At 50.3% G+C, this 23,593-nt stretch overlaps 3 protein-coding genes across 17 annotated transcripts in view; 2 read left to right on the forward strand and 1 right to left on the reverse strand.

Moving 5' to 3' along the window:
* LOC101953820 (acetyl-coenzyme A synthetase 2-like, mitochondrial) lies at positions 1-18,638 on the forward strand. Of its 4 annotated transcripts, XM_005301577.5 has the most exons (14): positions 1-567; positions 3,207-3,303; positions 3,532-3,731; positions 4,850-5,025; positions 6,921-7,073; positions 12,123-12,270; positions 12,931-13,068; positions 13,319-13,411; positions 13,872-13,984; positions 14,641-14,767; positions 15,491-15,618; positions 17,024-17,087; positions 17,689-17,810; positions 17,964-18,638. In XM_005301577.5, exons 1-14 carry the CDS (start codon positions 255-257, stop codon positions 18,138-18,140), a joined length of 2,049 nt encoding a protein of 682 aa, XP_005301634.2. In that variant the 5' UTR covers positions 1-254; the 3' UTR covers positions 18,141-18,638. The 4 variants fall into 4 exon arrangements, with proteins under 4 accessions (XP_005301634.2, XP_005301635.2, XP_065449414.1 ...); XM_005301578.5 differs by lacking the exon at positions 12,931-13,068 and having other exon boundaries at positions 14-567; XM_042858519.2 differs by lacking the exon at positions 3,532-3,731 and having other exon boundaries at positions 425-567.
* BBOF1 (basal body orientation factor 1) overlaps positions 1-23,593 on the forward strand; it is a 1,057,902-nt gene that overhangs the window by 248,341 nt on the left and 785,968 nt on the right. The gene's annotated exons all lie outside the window — the stretch shown is intronic.
* ABCD4 (ATP binding cassette subfamily D member 4) overlaps positions 18,244-23,593 on the reverse strand; it is a 27,619-nt gene continuing 22,269 nt past the window's right edge. For all 11 annotated transcript variants that reach the window (XR_010600699.1, XR_010600698.1, XM_065593345.1 and 8 more), the window contains 2 exons: positions 20,134-20,249; positions 18,244-19,893 (listed from right to left, as the gene is read on the reverse strand). Coding sequence is in view for 9 of the 11 variants with exons in the window: in XM_065593345.1 (XP_065449417.1) it covers positions 19,798-19,893; positions 20,134-20,249 (212 nt within the window). In the remaining 2 variants the exon portion in view is untranslated. The remainder of the gene's footprint in view (positions 19,894-20,133; positions 20,250-23,593) is intronic.

The raw sequence follows: 23,593 nt of genomic DNA on the forward strand, positions 1-23,593 counted from the left end.
ATCTGGAACAGGCGAGAGAGACCGTGTCAGGAAGAGACTGGGAACCTCATGAGCTCTCTGCTGAGTGCGGATTTATAATCTGATGAACAGAGAGAGACCCAGCTAACACCCCACTCCTTCCGGCTCAAGGCCACAGCTCCAGGGCAGAGTGAAAGCACTTAACCTGGAGTTTGTATCTAAAGAAGAAGAGCACAATTCTGAAGTCCATTTCCTGCTTGTTGCAGAGTTGGGGATCTCTCTTGCAACCCTGGATCATGGCCTGGCTGCTTCCCAGGGCTTGCTGCCTAAAAGTCTTCTGTCAGTCCTCTAGAGGACCCTTTTCTTCTGGAATAGCTAGAGCTTGGAGCGGTGGGCCCCTGACTGCATATATGCCGGAAGCTGTAGCGTTCGCTGGATCAAGGGACCACCCAGGGCTGTACAAGGTGTCAGTGGAGCAGGTAGATGAATTCTGGGGAGCTCTAGGGAGAAGCCGACTCATGTGGATTAATCCTTTTCACTCTGTCAAAGACTGTAATCTACAGCAGGGCTGGGTGTCCTGGTTCCTGGGAGGACAACTGAATGTAGCAGGTAAGCAGGAAGCCAGACCCCCCATTCTTGTTTGCTGGCCTCTTGGGGAACCCATCTGGTCCCAGCATCTTCAGGATGGATCCTTTTCAGTCTCATGAATCTGTTCCTGGGAATGCACACACCGTTAACTCCTTCCATTAGCCAGTGGCTACTGGGGAAGTTCTATGGCAGCAAGAATTAGCTTTCTGTTTTTAGACACTTTCTTGGAAGTGCACCAATCTGTCTTTCCCCTGCATGTGGAAATCCTAAACTGAGAGGAATAGTCTGAGGAACAGACACCAAAGAGGGAGGAGGGAAAGGGAAGAAAGTGTGTCAGAGAGCGAGGGTGTGAGTGTGAGACAGCACCTGCCTCTGACCCCCACTTTCCCTGGCGTGTTTGTTCCCAGTCTTATTCTCCTCACACCCAAGTCCAGGGGTGCTCAACGGTGCCACTCAATCCAACACCTTCACGAAAACTAGGGAGGTAGAGCTGAGCAGAACATTCTGGTAAAAGGATTCAAATGAGGGATGGTCTCTCAGATCCAGGCACAAGTTCAGCCAGAGGATTCCTGCCAGGAACGGTCCAATCGGCTGTGTGTGGTAGGTGTGTAGGAATGTGATTGGTTGTAGGGGAGTGAGTGTGTCTCATTAGCATGTGTGAATACAGCTGAACCACCATGTGCTGTGAGCCTAGCTGCTCTCACAAGCTGTGAGGAAATAGAACAGGGGGGCCTTCTTTCTAATAGCCAGAGCTTTGAATCTGTGGGCCCCGAAATAAACCCTCCAACAGAGATCTGTTATGCTAACTGCCCTTACACAGAGTAGTGCAGGCCTTAGCCTGAGCAAGACTAAACAGCACGGTTCTCTGCCAAACTCAGTCAAGGGTAATGACCGGGGGGGGGTTGGGGGGGGGAAAGAGGGAGAAAAACACAGAACAATGCTAAAAGCTACAGCAAGAAACTGCTTTAGCAACATAATAATCGTAAGTTTATGAAACCGCTAGAAAAATAGAATATCCGCTTACATTAAGAAATTGCTTTTGCAAAGAGTTAATCATCCTTGCTGTTGCAGCTATTTGCAACATTTTCCAATTCCAGCTATCTGCAAATTAACCAATCATAGATCTTCTTTAGGCGTCCCATGGTAACTCCCCCTTAACCCTTCACCGAAAACCCCCGGAAAATAACATGTGCCTTGCCGAGAAATGTACCCAAGCTGGTGCCAAGTATCACCCCTGGGGAAAACTGCCAAGCACCCCTCTACCCAAATAAACACCCACTTCTCGGAAAATAATGAGGAAGGTACTGGGAGGGGGGAGACTGACCCCAACCCCAGTTTCTTAACTCATGACTGACCCCAACCCCGGTTTCTTAACTCATGACCCCAGTTTCTTAACTCATGACGTATTGTTTGTACTTTGCTTGCGGTTTAATGAAATAAAAACCCGCCTGCGAGCGGTGCTCGGTGTGTCAGTTTTCGAACTGCACCCCAAACGCGTTTGGTATGTATTGCAATAAAGGCCTCAGGCTCTGAGTCTGTGAACTAAAATCAGTGCGTGGGTGATTCTTTCCACGACAAAGCTAAGGGTCATTGGGCCTGGTCAGTACCCTTTTGTGGGAGTCCTCAAAGGTGCACCCATGTGCTGCTGGGGTCATCAAGTAGAAGTTAGTGCGTGTCCCTTATCAACGAGTGCTTCTTCACAGTGCTAGATAGCAGCACTGCCAACCCCAACCACTCAAAAATCATGACTCAGGCCCCCCAAAACCATGAGATTTCAAAAATAAGAAGTTTTGATTCTTTTTTTATTTGCCTTCTGGTTTTTGAGCCTTTAGGGATCACATTTTCCAGCTTTTATCTGGAACCACAAGGGAGAGAAATTTATTTTTTTTAAATGAAAGCTGAAAGTCTCACATAATCACAACTCCAGGAGCTGGAGCTCTACAACAAACAACATATGTAATGAGACTCCCAATAAAACTACAAGTGTTGGCAACACCGGTGCTGTCAGAGGAGCCCACTTTGGGATAAGTTTTAAAACCAAGGTCTTGACCGCTTGTGGTCATTAAACATTCTGGGAACTCTAAGTACTCCCAGAGTTCTGGCCCTATTCCACCTCTGGTGATTGCATTCTGCTTCCCTACATTCTCTCTGCAGTGCTCCTCACTTCCTGTCCTAAACTGCCTTCTGGAGTGCTGCTGTCACTGTTTAATAGCTGCCCCATTCCACTAAAGAGGCAGCTGCATTTCAGTGGGAGGTGAAGTGTTCTCTGTGGATTGCTTATCTGCCACACAGGGTTGCTGAGAAATGACTGAGTTAATATTCATGAGGCACTCAGAGAGCCGCCAAGGACAAGTGCAGAGGGCTGTTATGGTTACTCAGGGTGTTTGGGGGAAGTTTCTGGTTGGGAATGTGCAGATTGCAAGTAAGGATGAAGAGGATGGTCATGGGTGTGATGGGTAGGAAGGTGTGGGAGTTGGATTGGGGTGGTGCTTCTGACCTGATGGTTGGTGCTAGCAATGATGTGGTTTAATGGGTTGAATAACAGTCAAACTTACAATGCAGCCACCCTGATTGGTATTCAGAAAATGGAGTCACTAGCACTGGCTTTACTAGAATTGAAAATAGCTGAGCCTGTAATGACAGTCAATCTTCTCTTTCAGTGAATTGTCTGGATCGACATGTCCACACAGCGCCAAACAAAGTGGCCCTGATCTGGGAGAAAGATGAGCCTGGGAAAGAAGTCCGGGTTACATACAGGTCAGTACTTACCTCTGTACTTACCCCATCAAGGGGCCCTGAGCTGGAGGAATTGAGCACAGAGGGCTGGTATGGTTACTTATCTGATTAAGGAACCAGAGTCTTTCATCTCCAGCTCTGCGGGGCTACCAGAAGGGAAGGGAAGGGAAGCTAGCCCCATCTGTTCCCAGTTCAGAGAGACTTCTGGGATGGGAGAGCTTCTAATTACAAGCTGGTTTCTTTGGACAGAGAACTGCTTGAGTTGACCTGCCGTCTGGGAAACACCTTGAAACGACAGGGAGTGAAAAGAGGTGACCGAGTCATCATCTACATGCCCCCATGCCCTCTGGCTGTGGCAAGCATGCTAGCCTGTGCCCGGATAGGAGCCGTACACACAGTGGTATTTGCCGGATTCAGCTCCGAGGCTCTAGCTGACAGGATCCGGGATGGTAAGCGCCTTCTTCAAACGGATAGGTGCTCTGTGCACAAATTGTCCCTTCATCCTGTCCCCTTGGAGAACAATATCAACCCCTGTCAGCTTCAGTGACCAGTGGTGCTGAGGGTGTGGTGATTGTGCCCAAAGCTTCCTGTCAAACTCCTCCTGTCCTGGCATTCTTACTCCTCCAGCCATGGAGGCAAGAATGGCCTAAGGGAGCGGAGGAAACATGTGGGCCCGGGATCACATGCTCAGGCCACCCAAGATCATCGCCACAACTCCCCACAAGCTGTAGCTACAGACAAGCCCTGCCCTGAGAGATGGTTTGGAAAATAAAACCTGCAGCCAGGAAGTCAACGGAGGGAGATGAAACAGTTTGCACAGGGATCACTCATTCCCACGGGCGGCCTGGAAGGAAGAGGCTTAAGATGCAGCAGGGGAAGTTCAGGTTCAATATTCAGAGACGTTCTCTAACCCTAAGCAGAGCTCAACAGTGGCACATGCTGCAAGGGGACAGTGCTGGAATGCTCCTCATCAGCGGAGCTCTTTAAGGAGAAACATCCTCTGCCCTGTCAGGGTTGATTAAGGAATCCTGCCATGATGATGCACGGCAGGGAGGAGAGGACTAAATATCCCAGTAGAGGGCCTGCCCTGATCCAAGGCTATTCACTAGGTCTCACTAGAAGTCTCTTCCAGTCCAGTGGATGCTGTGCCCGGCTTCATCAAATTCAGCATTTTAAAAATAAACTCCTAGAGCAGCAGGGCCTGTCAGGCCATCCCCTCTTGGCGTGGGGGCTTGAGTTCTCTGCCTCATCAGAGGGAGCAAGGGCCTGGAGTGCTGCCTCTCATCAGGTTGTATGTGATTTAATGGGACACATGAATGGGAAAGAAAGAGTTTAAAACTGCTGCTCTTATTTTAAAGAGAGGCCATGAAAACTGGAGATGGGAGGGGGAAAGAGAGAGAAAAGGCATGCGGGGCAGGGCAGGGTTAGATGTGTGTGTGGAGCTGGAGTTGTGGGGGCTAGACATCATGGTAATAATGATGGAGGGCGAGAGGGCAGGGGAGCAGCTGGGCTGAGGTAAAGGGCTGATCATGCTGCTGTTTGTTTTCTTCTCTTTTGCCCTCTTCAGCGCAGTCAGAGACAGTGATCACTGTGAACCAGGCGCTGAGGGGGGGCAAGGTTATTGAGCTGAAGCAGACAGTGGACCAGGCCATGCGTGCGTGCCCGCTGGTGAAGCGAGTTCTGGTTTCCATGAGGACTGAGCAGAAGGTTCCCATGTCAGAACTGGATGTGCCGCTGGAGGAGGTGAGATGCCATATGGAGCTACCACCAACTTCCCCCCAGGGTAGGGCATCTGCTCTAGTGAATCAGGAGAAGTGGTGGGGGTGGGTTTCCAGCCCGGCCCGAAGGACCGTGTTTGCACTTAGATGCACTGGGGCCATTGTTCTGGGGTAACAGTGTCATGGTCCAAAGCTTATTGCCCAGGCCAGGAACCTTCCCAACAACAGTTTCCCTGCTCTCCAGAATGAATGAATGAATGAGTTAAAGTAGGGAGCTCTTTGAGACGCATGTTCTCTGTGTAACACCAGGGGCTGGCAGTACTAACCAGAGCCTGCAATAGTGTGGGCAAGAAAACCTTGAAAACTATCTGCCCATGTGCCTCAGACCTGGCCTATAGCACTCCCTGCTATTCCAGCCCTGGGCTCCCCACACATCTTTGTCTATGCACCTCATTCCTGGCTTGCAGTACCCCTGCTGTTCCAGCCTGGGTGGGGCCCACAGCCACATTTACTGACTGCAGTCAGTGCTATACAAGGCATAGACAGTGACGTGGACTGTCTCTCTTGGTGTTTACACTCTTAGTTAAGCACAACGCATCCAATGCTGGCCAGACCTCAGGGTAGCGGCACTTACTCTTTCTGAAGAAGTATGTTGTCGTTAGCTCCTGCATTCAAAACAACTGCCTCCTCCATGTTTTGTTCAGAGTGGAGCTCACTGTCTGTGCTCAACAAATAACCTAATTAACCTGAGAAGGCTTCTCAGAAGAATTCTGTTATGGTCAGAAAAGTGACAGTGAACAAATGGCCTCTTTCTACTCAGCCGATCTGCTCCCTGGCTGGGTTCAGCATTAGAGCTGCTGGCTCAGTGATTACAGCCTTTTACTCCTGCTGGCTCCACAGAACCTACACAGCCCTGGGAGAGGAGCTGGAGTCTGTTCTGGACAGCGCATCAGCAGAATGTTTAAGTGCGCCCCAACTGCAGAATTGTTATTACTGGTGGTGATGCCTGAGCCAGCAAGAGCCAGCTTGACCCTCAGAACCCAGGGGGAGTTTGTGGTGCCAGCATGTGGAAGAGAACCCCTCCGTTTACTTGAACACAGCACACTTGATCTGGCAACAGTGAAAAACTGGTGCCATTTTGATAGTCACTTTTCAGCATAGTTCTGCATTTTAAGGAGCCAGCTGAATGAAGAGGGGGTGAGCGTTTGGGAGCGGGAGGGAATTCAAAGCTTAAGGGCAGCATAGAAGATGCAAAGACTAGGAGGCTAAGGAAATAGAGGAGCATAGGAGGAAATGAGAGCGAAGATACTGTTGGGGCAACGTTCTGTAGGGCCTTGGGGGTGGGGAGGAGAAGAAACTTAAACCAGATGTGGAAGGTGAAAGTAAGACACTGAAGGGCTCTGAAGAAAGGTGGGCGGCATGGCCAGTGGCAGCACCCATTCTGGTATGTACTGGAGAGGATCAGGCAGGGAAGCAGGGAAGCCAGAGAGGCAGAGGCTGCGGCAATGAAGATGAGAATTGACCAAGGCAAGATGAGAATTGACCAATTGGACAAGATGTTAGCCATAGGGAAGGAGAGGAAGGATGGACTTGATAAATGTAGGCAGGAAGAAGCAACAGGATTAAAGAGCCTGAATGTGGGGAGAGGGGTTAGGATCTGAATTGCTAGAGGGCTGGCCCGGCCTCCACAATGCTATCCCCCTGCCAGGCAGCGTTGGCCCATCACCGGGCAGCAGAGGAATAAGCCACAGTGGGATTCATTTCTCTGACGTATATAATGCTTTCCATTCAGCTCTTCTGGGCTTAGTAAATGACTAATGAAATGTGAAGTCAGAGCAAGTGTGGAGAGAGTGGAGGGAAATCTGGGGGCTGTGAGGAGATCCTGGAGCTGAGTGAGAACCTCTCTGCTTTGTGTCATAGGAAATGATGAAAGAAGATGTATGCTGTGAGCCTGCTGTCATGGAGAGTGAAGACTTGCTGTTCCTTCTCTACACATCAGGCAGTACTGGCAAACCCAAGGGGCTGGTCCACTCCCAGGCAGGATACTTGCTCTATACTGCCATCACACACAAGGTAACGAGGCCTAGACACAGACTCCAGGGATGTCGGGTCAAGGCATACAGGCAGAACTACCAAGCTATGATGACAAGACCACATCTCTGCTGCTTGAGCTAAAGCACAATCTGGGAGCTGCTAATGTTATTAGGGATCCAGCTGCTGGAGGGAAAGATGGTTACTAGGAGTGCAGCAGGACTGAGTCCAGGCAACAGGGGGCATCAGCGCATGTTCTAGAGCAGGTCAATTATTCGTTACTTATAGTAGCGCCCAGAGGCCCCAAGTAGACCTGGGTGCCCTGTTGTGCTGGGCACTGCTCCAGCACTCGGGAAGAGATGGTCTATGCCCCAAAGAGCTGCCAAGATGACAAGTGAGGTAGAAAGAGGGGGAGGAGCAGCAAACACCAACAAGACACAGGTTTTATGGCACCTTAGAGACTAACAAATTTATTAGAGCATAAGCTTTCGTGGGCTACAGCCCACTTCATCGGATGCTCTAATAAATGTGTTAGTCTCTAAGGTGCCACAAGTACTCCTGTTCTTTTTGCAGATACTGACTAACACGGCTGCTACTCTGAAACAGGTTTTATATTTACAGTCATTTATGTCTAAACAGTTGTTTTTTCCTTCTTCTGTCCTCGCCACGCCCTGAGCCAATCAGTTCAGGGAGGGCGTTCCACCCGCAGAGAAAAGCATTGCTTAGACACCCAGCCAATTCATTCCAGCGGATGGAGAGAGAGAAATGGCTGGTATCTGCATAAGTTCTGTTGCAGTTATGCCAGCAATTTGCTTACAGGCCTGCAGTGGGGAATACAGGACATACTTACAGAGAGAGAGAGAGAGATCTCCAAGACCCCTCTCCCCTGTGGTCTGAGATTCAACTAAACCCAAGCATACGTGAGAGTGAAAGCTCTGCTCCTGAAGACAGCCCCTAGAGCACTAAAGAGAGGGGTCCATACTTCAATGGAGCAGAGGTAGCTTTGGGAAGAGGAAGCCCCTAAAACAGACAGCAATCTCCCAGATTTTATTCCAGTTACTAGGGTGCCATAGGCAAGCCCTCTGAAGGTAAACCTACACTTGAGGGGAAAAAACCTCACGGCAGCGAGCCTCAGAGCCCAGGTGTACAGACTCAGGCTTGCGCTGCGCCACGCCACAAAACTAGCTGTGTAGACATTCCCACTTAGGCTGGAGCTCAGGCTCTGACACCCACCCTCTTCCCCGGGCTTCAGAGCCCGAGCATGAATGTCTACATGGCTATTTCTAGTGCTGTAGCATGAGCACCGTGCACCCATTGATCTAGGCGCTGAGACTCACTGCCACGGGGTGGTTGTTTTTTGCCATGTAGCCATGAGAGAGAGCTGGAGACAGAGCTGCTGGGAACTCACGTGCTGAGCCACACTCGTGTTCCTGAGGCAGCACAGTACTGGGCTGCAGAACAGACCCCCAAGGGAAGTGGGGAAAAGCCCATTGCTTGAGACAGTTCCCCAAGCAAACTGCTTCCAAGTGTAACCCACACACCTCCTCTGTGTGGTGTTCTGTCCCATCTAGTGGCACCAAGACAACTTAGAGAGAGAGTGATTTATGAGTCTGCTCTACAGCCTTGGCTAACAGCCATATGGCTTTTAGCTCATGCAGTAGACGCTCACACACTAAGCTCCAGAGGTCCCAGGTTCTGTCCTGCCTGCTGACCACCAGGGCCTGTTGATGTTACACAAGAGCCACCCTTCTGGCTTCTCATGAGACAATTCCCTTTCTAAACAGCTCAGTGTGGGCTCCTTAGCCATGGGCAAGCTCCCCCTAAACCTGATCCAGGGATCTTCATACCTCCACCTAGGCCCTCTTACCAGAGGGCTCCAGTCCTGGCCTTGGTGCATCTAGTGTTCATGTGAGGCCAGATCTGGTGACTTAGGTCTGAAATGCCCTGTGTGCCAGGGATGGGGACGTGTGGAAATCCGGGAGCCAGTGATTTGACACAGAACAAAGCAATGTGCTTAACCCTCCCTAGACCCCTGGCTTGGCACAGTTGTCCTGCTGGCCACTGCACACTGTGTAGCTATTGCTTGGCAATACTGGGGCAGCTCATGAGAACAGAAAGCTGAAAGCAGGGGATGTTGTCCCAGGACAGGAATGTGGGAAGCAGGCAGCACTGTCCAATTCCAACACACGGCCACTTTAGCTCAGCTGCTCTGGAAAACATGACCAGAGCTGGAATGAATTCCTGCTTGTTTTCCCCAGCTGGGTTCAGCAAGCTGCTGCTGCTGCTTGAATACTCTGTTACTTTAAACAGAGACTATCACAGAGGATAGCGAGTTTCCATTACAAACACACCAGAGCCTTCCTCACCCCTGGAAACCTCAGCTGTCACCCTCCTGTCAGGGGGCCCACTTTGCGGGGAGCTGCTCGAGCATTGCCACAGCAAACCTAATGGCAGCTACAGGATGTTAGTAAGGGACAAGAGGCTTTTAAAGTATTGTAGGAAATGGCAGCTTTCAGAACAACGGCCAAGAAACAAAGGGCTCCAAGAAACATTATACTAGGAAACTTGCTTGGTGTTAAACAGATGGGAAATGGAGTGAGAGGAGCCAGGCCCAAGTAAAATAGATGTTTCACTCTCAGGGCCAGCCCTGCTATCCAGACTAACATGGATACAGACTAACACGGCTGCTACTCTGAACCCTGCTATCCAGTTACTCTAGGACATTCTGTCCCACCCCCTACTCCAGCATGACATCCAAGGAAATGGGAGGGTATGGAAAATAGCAGTCTGAACTCCGGGTCCCTGTGACGGTGCAGAGCCAGGCTTACCTTGCGGAGTGGGACCAGGGGCGGCTCCAGGCACCAGCGCAGCAAACGCGTGCCTGGGACGGCAAGCTGCGGGGGGCGGCCTGCCGGTTGCTGTGAGGGCGGCAGTCAGGCGGTCTTCGGCGGCGTGCCTGCGGGAGGTCCACCGGTCCCGCGGTTTTGGTGGCAATTCAACGGCGGGTACGCCGAAGCCGCGGGACCGGCAGATCACCTGCAGAAACACCACCGAATCCGCATGACCGCGGACCGCCTGCAAGCATGCCACCAAAGGCCGCCTGACTGCCGTGCTTGGGGCGGCAAAAAACATAGAGCCGCCCCTGAGTGGGACAGAGGGGTGTCCGCCTGCTAACCCTGCAGAGCCAACGCCACAAGAAGAGAGAGGCTGGAATCTATTCTGGCTTGCAGAGCAGCAGCACAACTATTTGTCTTTATTAGACAGTGTTGTAAGGTGGAAGGAACCCAGTCCTGCTCATGGGGAACTTTGAGGACTGGCAATTGCAAAGAGACTTTTTTCTTTTACTGACAAATTGAGCAAACTGGATCTGGAGTCAGCGAGAAAGAGGAGCATGAAACCCCATAGTGGTCTTTTTAGAGCGTGACCATTCAAAGAGTAGAACTACTCTTGCGGGGGAGTTGAGGGGGGAGACTTCACAAACTGATTACACTTGGTAGCCAATAATTTCCTTATCTCTGTTTTAGATTAGCTGCTTTTCACTTTCATCGAGTGAGTGCCTTCTTGATCTTCTGAGAAGGGGGAACACAGGCACCGGCTCTACCGTCCCTAGACCAATTAGTATTTTAATACACCATTGTCACATCCCCTCTGACTCATCTCCTCTTTGAACTAAATAGTCTTGCCTCTTAGGGAAGTCTCCTAGGCCTCTGTTCATTTCTATTTCTACTGTACCTGTCTGTGGAGTGATGAGCAATGCTGAACAATACTCCAGCTATGAACTTACTGTTGATTTGTCTAATGGCAGTATCACACGGCCAGTTCAGTTCATTATACAGCCTAACAATTAGTTTGCACAGGAGCAGTTCTTTTCCATGAGTGGGCCCAGTCAATTTAGAATCCAGCAATGTGAAGGAGTGGTCCAAATGGTTCATTCCAACAAGCATGCCCTTGCACTTGCCAACAGTGAATTTCATCTGACATCATGTTGCCAAGTCTACCTGTGAAAGGTCCTTCTGAAGTTCCTGACAGTCCTCAAGTGTTGACTCCAATAATAATGGGAACTGACTTGTCTGAATTTGCATCAAGACCCTGGCTCCTTTCCTCAGCACAGGACTGAAGCTGCTTTTGTTATTTATTTCTTTTTCAGCAGGGCCCTAGCCAGGACTACGGCGCCATTGTGCTGGGTACTGCACAAATGCAGAATAGGCCAGTCCCTGTTTAAGGGCTAAACAAGGACAAGCTGTGACAGATGGGTGTAGCAGAGAGGGTGGGAAGCAGTGACTCACAACAATTTGGGTGTCATGGTGGATAATCAGCTGAACAGGAGTTCCCAGTGTGATACTATGGCCAAAAGAGCTAATGGCATCCTGGGATAAACAAGGGGATCTCAAGTAGGAGTAGAGAGGTTATTTTATCTCGGTATTTGGCACTGGTGTAACTGCTGCTGGAATAGTGTGTCCAGTTCTGGGGTCCACAATTCAAGAAGGATGTTGATACATTGGAGAAGGTTCGAGAAGAGCCACGAGAATGATTAAAGAATTAGAAAACATGCCTTATAGTGATAGACTCAAGGAGTTCAATCTACTTAGATTGAAAAGAAGGTTAAGGTGTGAATTGATGACAGTCAGTAAGTACTCACACGGGGAACAAATATTTGATAATGGGCTCTTCAGTCCAGCAGAGAAAAGTATAACGTGATCCAACGACTAGAAGTTGAAGCTAGACAAATTCAGACTGGAAATAAGGTGTACATTTTTAACAGTAATTAAGCATTGGAACAATTTGCCAAGCCTGTGGTGGATTCCCCATCAAAGGCAATGTTTGGTCAAGATGGGATCTTTTTTTCTAAAAGACCTGCTCTAGGAATTATTTGGGGGAAGTTCTATAGCCCTGTGTTACACAGGAGGGCAGGTGAGGTGATCACAATGGCTCCTTCTGGCCTTGGCATCTATGAAGGGGAAGACGAGGCTGGCAGAGACAGGAGACTTTAGTTACAGATCTCTCCCACACAAGAGCTGCTCTGGCAACCTCTGTGGTAGGAGGGGCCCTGTCTCCAGGCTACAGCTCTTGCTCTCTTCTTTTTTTGCACAGTATGTGTTTGATTACCACGATGGGGACATCTTTGGCTGCATGGCAGACATCGGTTGGATCACAGGGCACAGTTATGTGGTGTATGGCCCTCTGTGCAACGGAGGTACCACTGTCCTTTTTGAGAGCACTCCAGTGTACCCCAATCCTGGTGAGTAATGAGGAGGTTCAGAAGAGCCCCAGGTGCAGGAAAGGGCAGCAGGAAGAGGTTGTGGGGCTGAGGGAAGGATCCTTCTTCAAAAACACTCAGCAGCCATTCTGCCAGAACTGTAAGAAGCTATTATAAATGCATGAATGTAACCCTGCTCTGAAATCTCTGGCAAGCAGGGAAGTGACCCTGGCCGCTCCATGCAGAAGAGAGAGAGGCCTGAAATTAATTCCTATCTCAGCCCACGTACCAAAAACTCCTGACATCATAGCATGAGTTGAGTACATGTGTGGAGCTGAAGAACACATTGAATTCCTCTCGTATCCCAGGGGAGGTGGTATGGAACCGTCTTATTCATGGGTGGAGGAGTAAGGAGAAGAGCAAATCCCTCCTTCTCTGGAGTAGTCTCTTGTTTATTACATGTGTGGCAAGGTCTTGAGGGGGATGCTAGCTGTGCCTTTCCCTGCCGCAGAGAGAGCTGTGGAGATGGTTATCAGGAAGGGCTCTCAAGAAAGGAAAGAGTCACTGCTCCTCCTGGGTTTACCCTGAGCTAAGTTGGCCTGGCTGAGAGGGCCATGGCACTGCTACAACAGGGGTATGAAAGCAAGGAAAGTATTGGGATGAGTCAATCCTAGAGGTAACTGGACCAGTTTCCCATTCCAGGGCGTTACTGGGAAACAGTGGAGAGGTTACGAATTAATCAGTTCTATGGAGCACCCACAGCAATTCGCTTGCTGCTGAGATATGGGGACGAGTGGGTAAAGAGATACGACAGATCTTCCCTCAAGACCCTTGGATCAGGTTGGTACCAGGTGATGGTTCGGTGCTGACCAGACTACCACTCTCAGACTCAGTTCAGTAGTGGGCTGGATTAGAGGTATGTGTTGGGTCAGTACTTTGCAGTAAGAGAAAATACACCACCAAGGAGAAGGCCTATTCGTTGGCCCAGGTCCATGATCTTGATAAAGCCAGTACGTCGGAGGAAAAGGGAAGGAGAGAATTTTTTCTGAATTGTCCCTTAAACATAATTCATCTCTCTTTCCCCTTACAGTGGGAGAACCCATCAACACAGAAGCATGGGAGTGGTACTTCAACGTGGTTGGCGATGCACGGTGCCCAGTAGTTGACACATGGTGGCAAACTGGTAAGAAGCAAAGGTGCCATTACAGGCACCTACGCAGTTGTAATACCCGTCTGGGATTGTTCAGGTGGGGGTAATTATTATTTAGACATCACCATAGATGTGCATGGCACATTACAGCCAAGTGCCCAGCACAGAGAGCCTCTTGGACCCGCCACAGGACAGACAAATAAATGATAGGATTTAAAATTAGCCTGGAGAATAGATGGTAGGGACCAATCCAGCGCTGGACTAGATGAGCAAAACTTTCCATCTCTAATTAACAATCTTTTCCAGCCACCTCCAGACAGCAGAGACCCTTGCCTACAGCAACCCCTGCATGGGCACAGAAGCAGCTGAATCCCCTCACCGCCACACGGCCATTAACCATGCAAGGCTTAGGGGGAAGGTGGATTTCTTAGCAGTGTTCCATGGCTTTCGCTTTGACCTAATTTCATGGGTGTCACCATTACATTTACCTCAGAAACAGGAGGCATCTGTATCTCTCCCCGTCCATCCAGCCCCGGAGATGAGATTCTTCCAGGCATGGCCATGAGACCATTCTTTGGGATCAGCCCTGCCCTCCTGGATGAGAAGGTAACTTACAACCATCAGTCCAGAGGTTCTCTTAGCCAATGTTCCCATACTGTGCCCTCCAGCAGGCAGAGGCTGGAAGTAGAGGACTTGTAAACTGGACCCTGTCTCCCCTCCCCGCCCACCCCAGGTTATGTCCCACTCCCTACAGATCCTCCTATTTTGAGCAACTGCAGCAAGGGAGCTGGTAGCAACCCCTTGCCATCTCAGCCTGTGTTCCTGCACCATTCTCTATAGTGCCCTGTCCTGGGAGGAGCTCGGACACATGCCTCAGAAATGCTACAAAGGTATTTTCTGGATCAGTGGGTTCCAGCTTCTCAGTAACTGAATGGATGCCATGCTAGACTTACAGCCATAGCTGTAGCTATATGCCACTGCCTAGGGAGCCTGGAACACACCAGGGGAAGCAGATCTGGACAAGAGCACAGAACAGGCTGGGCCTGGGTGAGAACTGGCTTCGGTCAGAACCAGGTGTTAAGCAGCAGAGTGGGCTGCTCATCACCGCCCTGCGGGTGGTGTGAACTAGATCCTCCCGCACTGCTCTCCATGTCTCTCCCAGTCAGAAGGTTGTGGTGGGGTGTGGCACGTAAAACTAGACCCAGGACCAAGCATGGAGGTTACCCTCAGCCCTAGTCATGACAAAGTGTATTATTTTCCAGGGAAACGTCCTAACACAGAACAATGTCTCTGGAGCCCTCTGCATCTCTCAGGCCTGGCCAGGAATGGCACGGACCATTTACAACGACCACAAGAGATTTCTGGAAACCTACTTGATGCCTTACCCAGGTAGGATTTGCAGGGAAGGACAGAGGAAGATGTACAGTTGATCATGGATTGGAGACTAGAGCCACATGAATAAGGGGTTTTATGGTGAATGCACTAGACTGGCACATGAGAGATCTGGGTTAAATTCCTGGCTCCAACAGATTCACTGCAACGCTTTGGATAAGTCACATAGTCTCTCTGTGCCTCAGTTCCCCATCTGTAAAACGGAGGTGGCTCTTCCTTTCTTCCACCCTTCGTCTGTCTCATCTATTTTGAAAATAAGCTCTTTGGCACAGGGACAGCTCCTTACTATGTATACATAGCACCTATCACAAAGGGGTCCTGATCTCAGTGGGGACCACCAATTGCATCTGTAATACAAATAATGTCAGCTCCTGTAGAAATGAGAGAAGGGAAGAGAAGTGTCCAGACCATGGAGGGCTGCACTGTGGCACGGGTCCCAGCCTTGTGGGAATGGGGCTGGTCCAGCAATGGAGCATGCACCCCAGAATTAAGGGTGGTAACAGGGAATGCCCCTGAGCTGGAGAGCTGGGAGAATTCAGGAGGTTGACTGGGGGTAAGGAAGTCCCTTTGCCGTGAGTTTAGGAGGGGCACAGTATATAGGGGGGATAGTGTTGATGTGGGGAGGGGTGTACCTAAGCCATGGAGGTAATGGGACAGGGGAAGAGGGTGCAGCTAGCATTGGCTAGCTATGAGAGACTCTCATGGTTCTGATCATCACAGGATTTTTCTTCACGGGAGATGGAGCCTATCGTACCAGCCAAGGATATTACCAGCTGACAGGACGTCTGGATGATGTCATCAATGTTAGTGGGCACAGGCTAGGCACTGCAGAGCTGGAAGATACTGTGGTAAGAGGCTTGGGCAGAAGGAAGTGGTAAACACCTGACCCCTAGCTTATAAGCAAGTACGAAGAGCTGAGGTGGGGAGAGCCTCTTCAGGGAGCAGAGTAGGGGCACGGGGGCTTCCAAGTAAAGAAACCATGAAACACTGAGTGAACATAGCACCTTGCTGTCATGCCTGAGTTTTCTGCTCCAGCAGGAGGCCTTGTAGGGAATGGGGCAGGAGTTCTACCTGGAGCAGGTAGGGTGGAAGGGGCAGTTCTCTCATGTCTACTACTCCCACTCTGATTTCCAACCAACTCTAGAGCTGCCCAGCTGGGATAGTGATCATAACATGCAGCCATGATTTCTGAAGTCTCACTAGGACTCTTCCCATCACAAGTTCTATCAAGCTAGCTACAGCTATGAGTATGTTGCAGCTGCCCTGCTGCTTTACTGGGTAGGGGGCAACCCCTTCCCCCTGCAAACACTTCAGGCCTTCTTACCTTTCTGTCAAAGGGCCCAGCACATGGCTGCACTAGGCTAAGTTCCACTTTCCTCAGCAATATCAGACTAGATGGCAAAGTATTTAGCTCCAGTATCACAACTAAGCTGTTCTAACAGCACAGGCCCCAGCTCTATCCTTGCATGCAAGGGAGGGATAAAGGTTTATTTGGCGCTCGGGCTATAACTAGGTGAATCAGAAAAGATTCAGAGCATCCTGCAAATTTAGGGGATCATCTAAACCAGGGGTAGGCAACCTATGGCACGCGTGCCAAAGGCAGCACGCGAGCTGATTTTCAGTGGCACTCAAACTGCCCGGGTCCTGGCCACCGATCCAGGGGGCTCTGCATTTTAATTTAATTTTAAATGAAACTTCTTAAACATTTTTAAAACCTTATTTACTTTACATACAACAATAGTTTAGTTATATATTATAGACTTTTAGAAAGAGGCCTTCTAAAAACATCAACATGTATTACTGGCACCTTAAATTAGAGTGAATAAATGAAGCCTTGGCACACCACTTCTGAAAGGTTGCCAACCCCGATCTAAACCTTGGAGGCCCCCATTATGAGATTGGAGTCTCTCCGTGCTCTTTGGAGCAAATACATCCCTGGGTTCGTAAGCAGGGACTACCCAGTGAGATCTTGTGAACAGGTTACTGGGTCCTGCTGCAGCAGGGGTGGGAGGAGCAGAATGGGTAGTTGCCACTCACAGAGCCCAGAGCTGGAAGAGGAAGCAGGGGTGTCAGGCCTCTTCCGTACACACTACTGTGTGGCAGGTAAGTAGGAAGAGGGCATGGAGGCCACCTTGGGAGCTCCCCATCTCTCTCTACCTTACAGCTGGCTGCACCATGCTAGTGTGTGGCAGGACAGGCTCCAGCCAGCCTGCCAGGACTGCTGAAGTGAAATGCAGACCTGTTTTGTTCCAGAATCAGCACAGAGCGGTGGCAGAGTCAGCCGTGATCGGCTTCCCTCACGAGATCAAAGGAGAAGGTGAGGGGCTCTGATTCCTGCTACTGCAATCTCTGTAATGAGCTTCACAGCTGCTAGGGCTAGTGGTGGGAGGAGGAGCCATTCTCAGGGTGACTGCATACCTGACTTGTATGGGGGAGTGGGGACACAGGGACCACACTCAGCATCTGTCTGGTATTTCTAATACACTCACCCCTGCCATACACACGGTAAGCTTTGTGGGGCACAACCGAAAGTGGGGTGGGAGTCACCACAAGAGCCACATGGCTTTGGGCTGGAAGGGGGTAAGTCTTGGGTAGCCTTACACTGCAGGGGTTTGCAGCTTCAGGCAACACAGGACTCCCTCCAGCACATCTTCAGGAGGGAGGTCCCAGAACCTCATTGGAGGAGAGGAACCGTAGCCCTGTAGAGGAAGAGTCTCAGCTTTGGTGAGATCACTTCAGTCCAAAGGTTTGGACAAGGGAGGTGTGGGTGATCCAAGATTCACTTAGGTCACAGACACACCATCTCAGCATCATACTTCAGGCTGCATCTCAGCCAGCTGCAGAGTGCTTAGCCCTGCACTGGACATCTCCCTGAACCATGGCTTGGTGCACGGATGAGTAACTCCATCTTTTCCCAGGAGCATATGTGTTCATTGTGCTGAAGAAGGGGACTGATGTCTCTCAGGAGAGGCTGAGCAATGAACTTAAGGAGCTAGTCTCAAAGAAGATTGCAAAATATGCAAGCCCTGAATATGTTCAGGTAATAGCCCGCAGGCCTGTTCCTGCCCACACTGCACCCTGTATGCCCTCAACCCTGTCCCAACAGCATGGCGGAAGCCCCTTCCCCACTGCTCCCAGCCCCAGATGATACAGTTTAGGGCTGCAGCCCTTACTCTGCTCCTTTCTGCTGCAGGTCACAAAGCGGCTACCCAAGACCCGTTCAGGTAAGATTATGCGCCGTGTCCTGAAGAAGATTGTAGAGGACAAGACAGATGAGCTTGGGGACCTGACCACCTTAGATGACCATGAGGCCGTGGAGGAGATCATCGAGGGGCACAAGCGCCTCCTGCAGGAGGAGCAGGGCCAGTAACCTGAGTGCAGTCAGAGACTCTCTGCTCCCCTTTTCTTCACCCCCCCACCCCCATCTAATTAGGAACCTAGCCTAGAAAAAGCCAATCAACAGGCACCAGTAATTCAGTTGAGATCAGACCTTTATTTTTCACACCAGCACTGAAGACCTTGGACCTCCAAAGCAGACCGCTCCTCTGAGAAGTGACCGTGTCTGGTGGCAGTAAGAGTGAGGGTGAAGCAGGCAGAGGGGGTGAGGAAGCGGAAGGTAGAAGGCCCTAGTGAAAAGCCACCATACCCCTCCCTGCATCTGGATAATGAGGAAGGAGGCAGAGGGTGGAGGTTGGCTAATCCCAAATTGGAGGCCTCTCTTCAGGATGGCTCCCAGCTCCAGCATGTCCATGTAGAACACTAAGCGCCCACATTTTTCCTGCGGCTGCTCCAAACCCACTGCCACAGCACTGTGTCTGTGTGGGGGAGCAGTGTCCATGCAGGACAGGGTCAGCTTTAGGGAAAATGGCACCCTGGCTGAATCTGTATTTTGGCACCCTTTGAGTTTGAGAACAGTAGCATGGGGCGCAGGGATCAGGTGCCTGCCAGGCTGCATAGGGAGAAGTTTGAGCCCAGGGTCTCCCTTACCATACACCCCGATCACCTAGCAGGAGGAGAGTGGTGCATAGCTACTGCCTGTGCCCACAGGAAGGTGGGGACCCAGGGGCTGCCCACTGGCTCTGCAGGGGTGAGCCCTGCTGCCTGCACCTCCCAGAAAGGCTGGCAGCTTGGGGCAGCACTGCCCACACCCGCCCGGCTGGCCAGTGGCTCCAGCCCAGCTTCCACTCACCTGTGCTCTGGTAGCCCAGGCCCACTAGCTTGTGGCACTCAGACGTCGCGGCCTCCCCCACCCCAATACCCTAGGCAGTTGCCCACTTAGCCCACCTGTAAGGCCAGCCCTAGTGCAGGATGACAGGAGGAGGCAGCTGCTGTCTGGCACCAGCTCAGGCTGCTTGATGAATGCTGCCACACATACCCCATGCTAACAGGCCCTGGATTTTAATGCAAAATGCTTCTAGTGAGGTTCAGCCTGGGGTAAAATGACACAAACTCCATGGACTAATCTACCATGTGCTGAGCACGGCCCTGAACTGAATGAAGAGACATGGGCCCTGTCCATCCCAGCAGATATCAGCCTCACATTCAGATGATAGTGATCCCTGTGGAGACCATGGTCCTTTCTGAGCTAGCATCACACTGCAGTCAAGTGCAGGCACCACTGGCCCTGCCTTTGCACAGCACCAGATGATGCCTTCTCCTGGCACCCAGGAGTTCCCCCCCTCCATCCAAAGTTATCCCCCCTCTCAAAAGAAGCAAGAAAATGGGGCTCCTTCTGCTCCCCCCATCACGATAGGCAGGAAGAGGGGATCAGATGCCAGGGGAATGGTTTGGGGAGAAGCCCCCTCTGGGGGGGATGGAAACCTCCACTCAGCAGCACCAAACAACAAACAGTTTGGACAACAGGCAGAAAGGAAAGAGAACCCTGGTTCCTTCAGTAAAATCCAGAAACCATCACACTCCTCCCTGAATACTGATTGGCTCCTGGTGGCTCTGCAGTTCCACATCTACTAATCAGGTGTTTCTGCAGCTCCTGGGTAATAAACCAGTCTCAAGCCTTGGTACTTTTTTCAGCATCCCTCACTGGCTGGGAGCCGCCTCGCTCTCTCAGTTCTTGTTAGTTCCCATCTTCCTCTTCCGGAGAGTTTCAAAATCCAAGTGTGAAACTGCAATTCAGCAACACACAACTGAGTGCCTTGGCTTCAAAGGGGGATCCACTTCCTCCCCAGGAGCTGGCCCACGTACCCCCCACCATCTCTCTCTCTCCCTGCCCAACTCCACACCATCCACCCACTGACAACATATGCCTCTGCCATTCATCCACCTGCCCTTCCCTGCCCTGTTCAGTCCCCCAGCTAGCAGGCCCCCCGTGCTGATGGAAATAGGTCTGCCGCTCTCCGTCTCACCTTTTCCAGGCTGGTGCGATGTCCCACACTGACTAGCGTCATCCCCAGCTGAGTGCAAGTGCGGTATAGCTCATTCTCCACCTCCTCTGTCAGAGCACTGGTGGCTTCATCCAACACTGAGAGCAAAGCAGAAAGCCCCATCAACATGGCATCATCCAAAGACTGCAACCAGTCAGGCTAGCTAGCCAGCCCGGCCAATCCCTGCTCTCTAGCCTGCTTTTCCTTATAGGTGTGGATTCTGGACTGAGCAGCTGTTGAGACCCTTGCTCACATGCTGCATGGAGCTGTCAAAACTGAAACCTCCATGGAGGGACTCTTAGGCAAACTACAAAAGGTACCAGAGAAGCAGGGCAGGGACCTTTGTGCACCGCCGGTCCCAGCTCCCAAAGCTACTGTCTGCTGAAGGGGAAACCTGGTCTTCCCAACAGGACTCCTACTCCAGCCAAAAGAATGCAGCTTGCGTCATGTACCCCCTCCAGCACAATCAGATGCCAGTGAGTATTACCGGGGTTTGTCTTTCCCTAAGAAACCTTCAAACACCTTATAATCTGGGGAAGTCTCCCCTATGAGAAACCTCCAGGGCTGGAGACATTGGGGAAGTTAGAACCCCAGCCCCATTCACTCCACAAGCTGGACCTCAATTCTGTGGCAATGTTTCTGAATTCAGCTACACGCTGGTGGGGCAGACTGGAAATTCTGCAGCCATTTCACTGAAATTAAAAATGAAGAGGTTTAATGACTACTACATTCTTGGAGTCCCTGGGGTATTTTACAGACTCCACAATTTTCAGTTTTCAACATGCCAAAGATTTTTGTACTGGTGGCCGGGGTTGTGAGGAAACAAGCTGCAGGTGTTGGTGGCAGGGGATTGTGCTGGAAGCATTTCCACTCGCAATTCACTTTAGCAGAAACATCCAGCTCAACAATCAACAAGGCTGCCAGGTACATTTGGATCTTTAGGTTTCAGAATCAACATCCCAAGGTGATGAATGGGACAGATCATAGAAATGCAGGGCTCAAGTCGTCAATTAGTCCAGCTCCCTGCACTGAAGCAGGACCAAGTCAACCTAGATCATCCAGACAGGTGTTTGTCTAATCTCTTTTTAAAAATCTCCAGTGACAGGGATTCCACAACGTCCCTTGGTAACTTGTTCCAGGGCTTAACGAGCCTTATACTTAGTTTTTCCTGATATCAACATGAATCTCCCTTGCTACAGGTTAAGCCCATTACTTCTTGTCCTTCCTTCAATGGACATGGAGAAAATGATGACTATCCTCTCAATAACAGCCCTTAACATATTGGAAGATTTATCAGGTTCCCTCCTTCACTCTTTTTTCCTCAAGACTAAGTTTTTTTTAACCTTTCCGCGTAAGTCAGGTTGTCTAAACTGTTTATCATTTTTGTTGCTCTCCTCTGGACGCTCTCCAATTTGTCCACATTTTTCTTAAAGTGTTGTGCCGAGAACTGGTCGCAATACTCCAGCTGAGGCTGCGCCAGTACAGAGTAGGGTAGAAAAATTACCTCCCATGGCTTAGATATGATACTCCTGTTAATACACCCAGAATGGAATTTGCCTTTTCTCAAATGCACCGCACTGTTGGTTCATATTCAATTTATGATCTACTACAGGCCCCAGATCCTTTGCTGCTGCTGAGCCAGTTATTCTCCATTTTGTAGTTGTGCACTTGATTTTCCCCTCCTAAGCACACTACTCCCTCTCAGAGCGACCGTTTCAGGCTGCCTGCTGATACGCAGACAACACCGCACTGGTTCTGAGCATGTCATGTTTATCTTCACAACCATTAGAGCGCAAAACAAACAAAAGTTTAGATTGCAGAGCACAATTCCACACCAAAAGGTAGGTTGTGTGGCACTGCTGAACACCAGGGCCCCCGTTATAACAGCCGCCAGCCGAGGAAGAGGAGCCCCCATGAGCTCAACCTTTGAAAAGTAACTTCTGATGTTTTTCTATGAAATGTTGCACTAAGTGGGGTTACAAGCTTCCCCGGTGGAGCTTTCAGGGAGCCTTGCTGAATACTCACCCCCACGTAGGAAATTCCCTGGTAAACAAGCTGGATAAAAAAACTGAGCTAAGGATGAGATCATTTTTCCCCACTTGGCATCTCTTCCTCCTCCCCCACTTAATACCACTCAATCCCTACACCCGTCTTCCCCTTGGAATATAGATACACTCCCCCTGCCAAAACACTACATGCTCATCACCAACAGTTACTGTAAATAATTAATGCACAAGCTTCTCCCTGGAGGGGAAGTGATCTAGTGGCGAGCGCAGTCACAACCTTCTCCCCAACAACTATCTCGCTGTGGGCCAGAGGACCTGATGGAGGCAAAAAAGCTCAATACTGTAACTCAGCTCTATCACTTTGTCCACGGTACACAATGAACAAAAAATTCACTCAAGTTACCTCCTATATTACACACAGACACATACAAATCTGCACTGAAAGTACATTATTAAGATTGCAAAGTCAAGCTCTCAAAAGTCAGGAAATGGCAGTATTAAGGTTGCCCGTGTAATCAGCACTAGAGGGGGATGTGAAACGCTTTACCAGTGGATTTCACAGATCTTTGCTGACACCAGAGCAATGGGTTCCACTGCAGGTTCTGGAAGGAACACGCTCTAGAGGGCACAGCCTCTTCTGCCATTCCCCCACTAAGATTTGACCCCTTCTGCCTTGTCCCCTCCAACCTGTCCCATTCCTGTCTCTTACCCACCCCGGGCTCCTCATCCCACTGAGAGCACAGGAGAGACAGGCTCTCTGCTCTCAGTTCTACTGCCCAGTTCTCACACAGCAGCAATTGTAGGGAAAGTCCGACTCAGCCCTAGGCTACAGCATATCCAATACAGATCAACTCTTCTGCCAAGCTAGCTCTGAAGCTCTAGCAAGTCTTTAATGAGCAGGTGCAAGTTGCAATTTTTTGAAAGGCTTATAACTTGACTAAATTTGGGCAGATTTTCCTGGAGGATGGCAAAAGGCACATCCCTGACCCAAAGGCCATCTCCCTGCCAAACTTCAAGGCCTTGCTCCAAAGTATGGCCCTGGAGGCCCAGGGCAGCTGGACCGTGAAATCCCATTCCCAGAAGTGCCTGGAAAGCATGCCAGAGACTGTGGCTGGAGCCTACTGAGACTCAGGAGAGCTTATAAGTACACAGATCCAGCACATGGGTCCAGACACAGCAGCCTTGTGAGCATCCAGAAGGGGAAGCCCTCTGACACTGAGCAGACACCCAGCATAGTAGATTTCAGCCTAAATAGTTAATGTTTGGCAAAAATTATAAACAACTGAAAACAGGGTCTTGTAATGGCGAGTATCAGGCAATCGTAATAACAGATGATACAATCCGCCCCTATAATAGGAGGAAGCTCACTACAACCTATGTAGGAGCTCCAGGGAAAGAGTGTTTTCAATCCATCCTTCATGAGACACCGTCCCATG

This window comes from Chrysemys picta, chromosome 4 (genome assembly GCF_011386835.1).
Source record: "Chrysemys picta bellii isolate R12L10 chromosome 4, ASM1138683v2, whole genome shotgun sequence".
NCBI lineage: Eukaryota > Metazoa > Chordata > Testudines > Emydidae > Chrysemys > Chrysemys picta.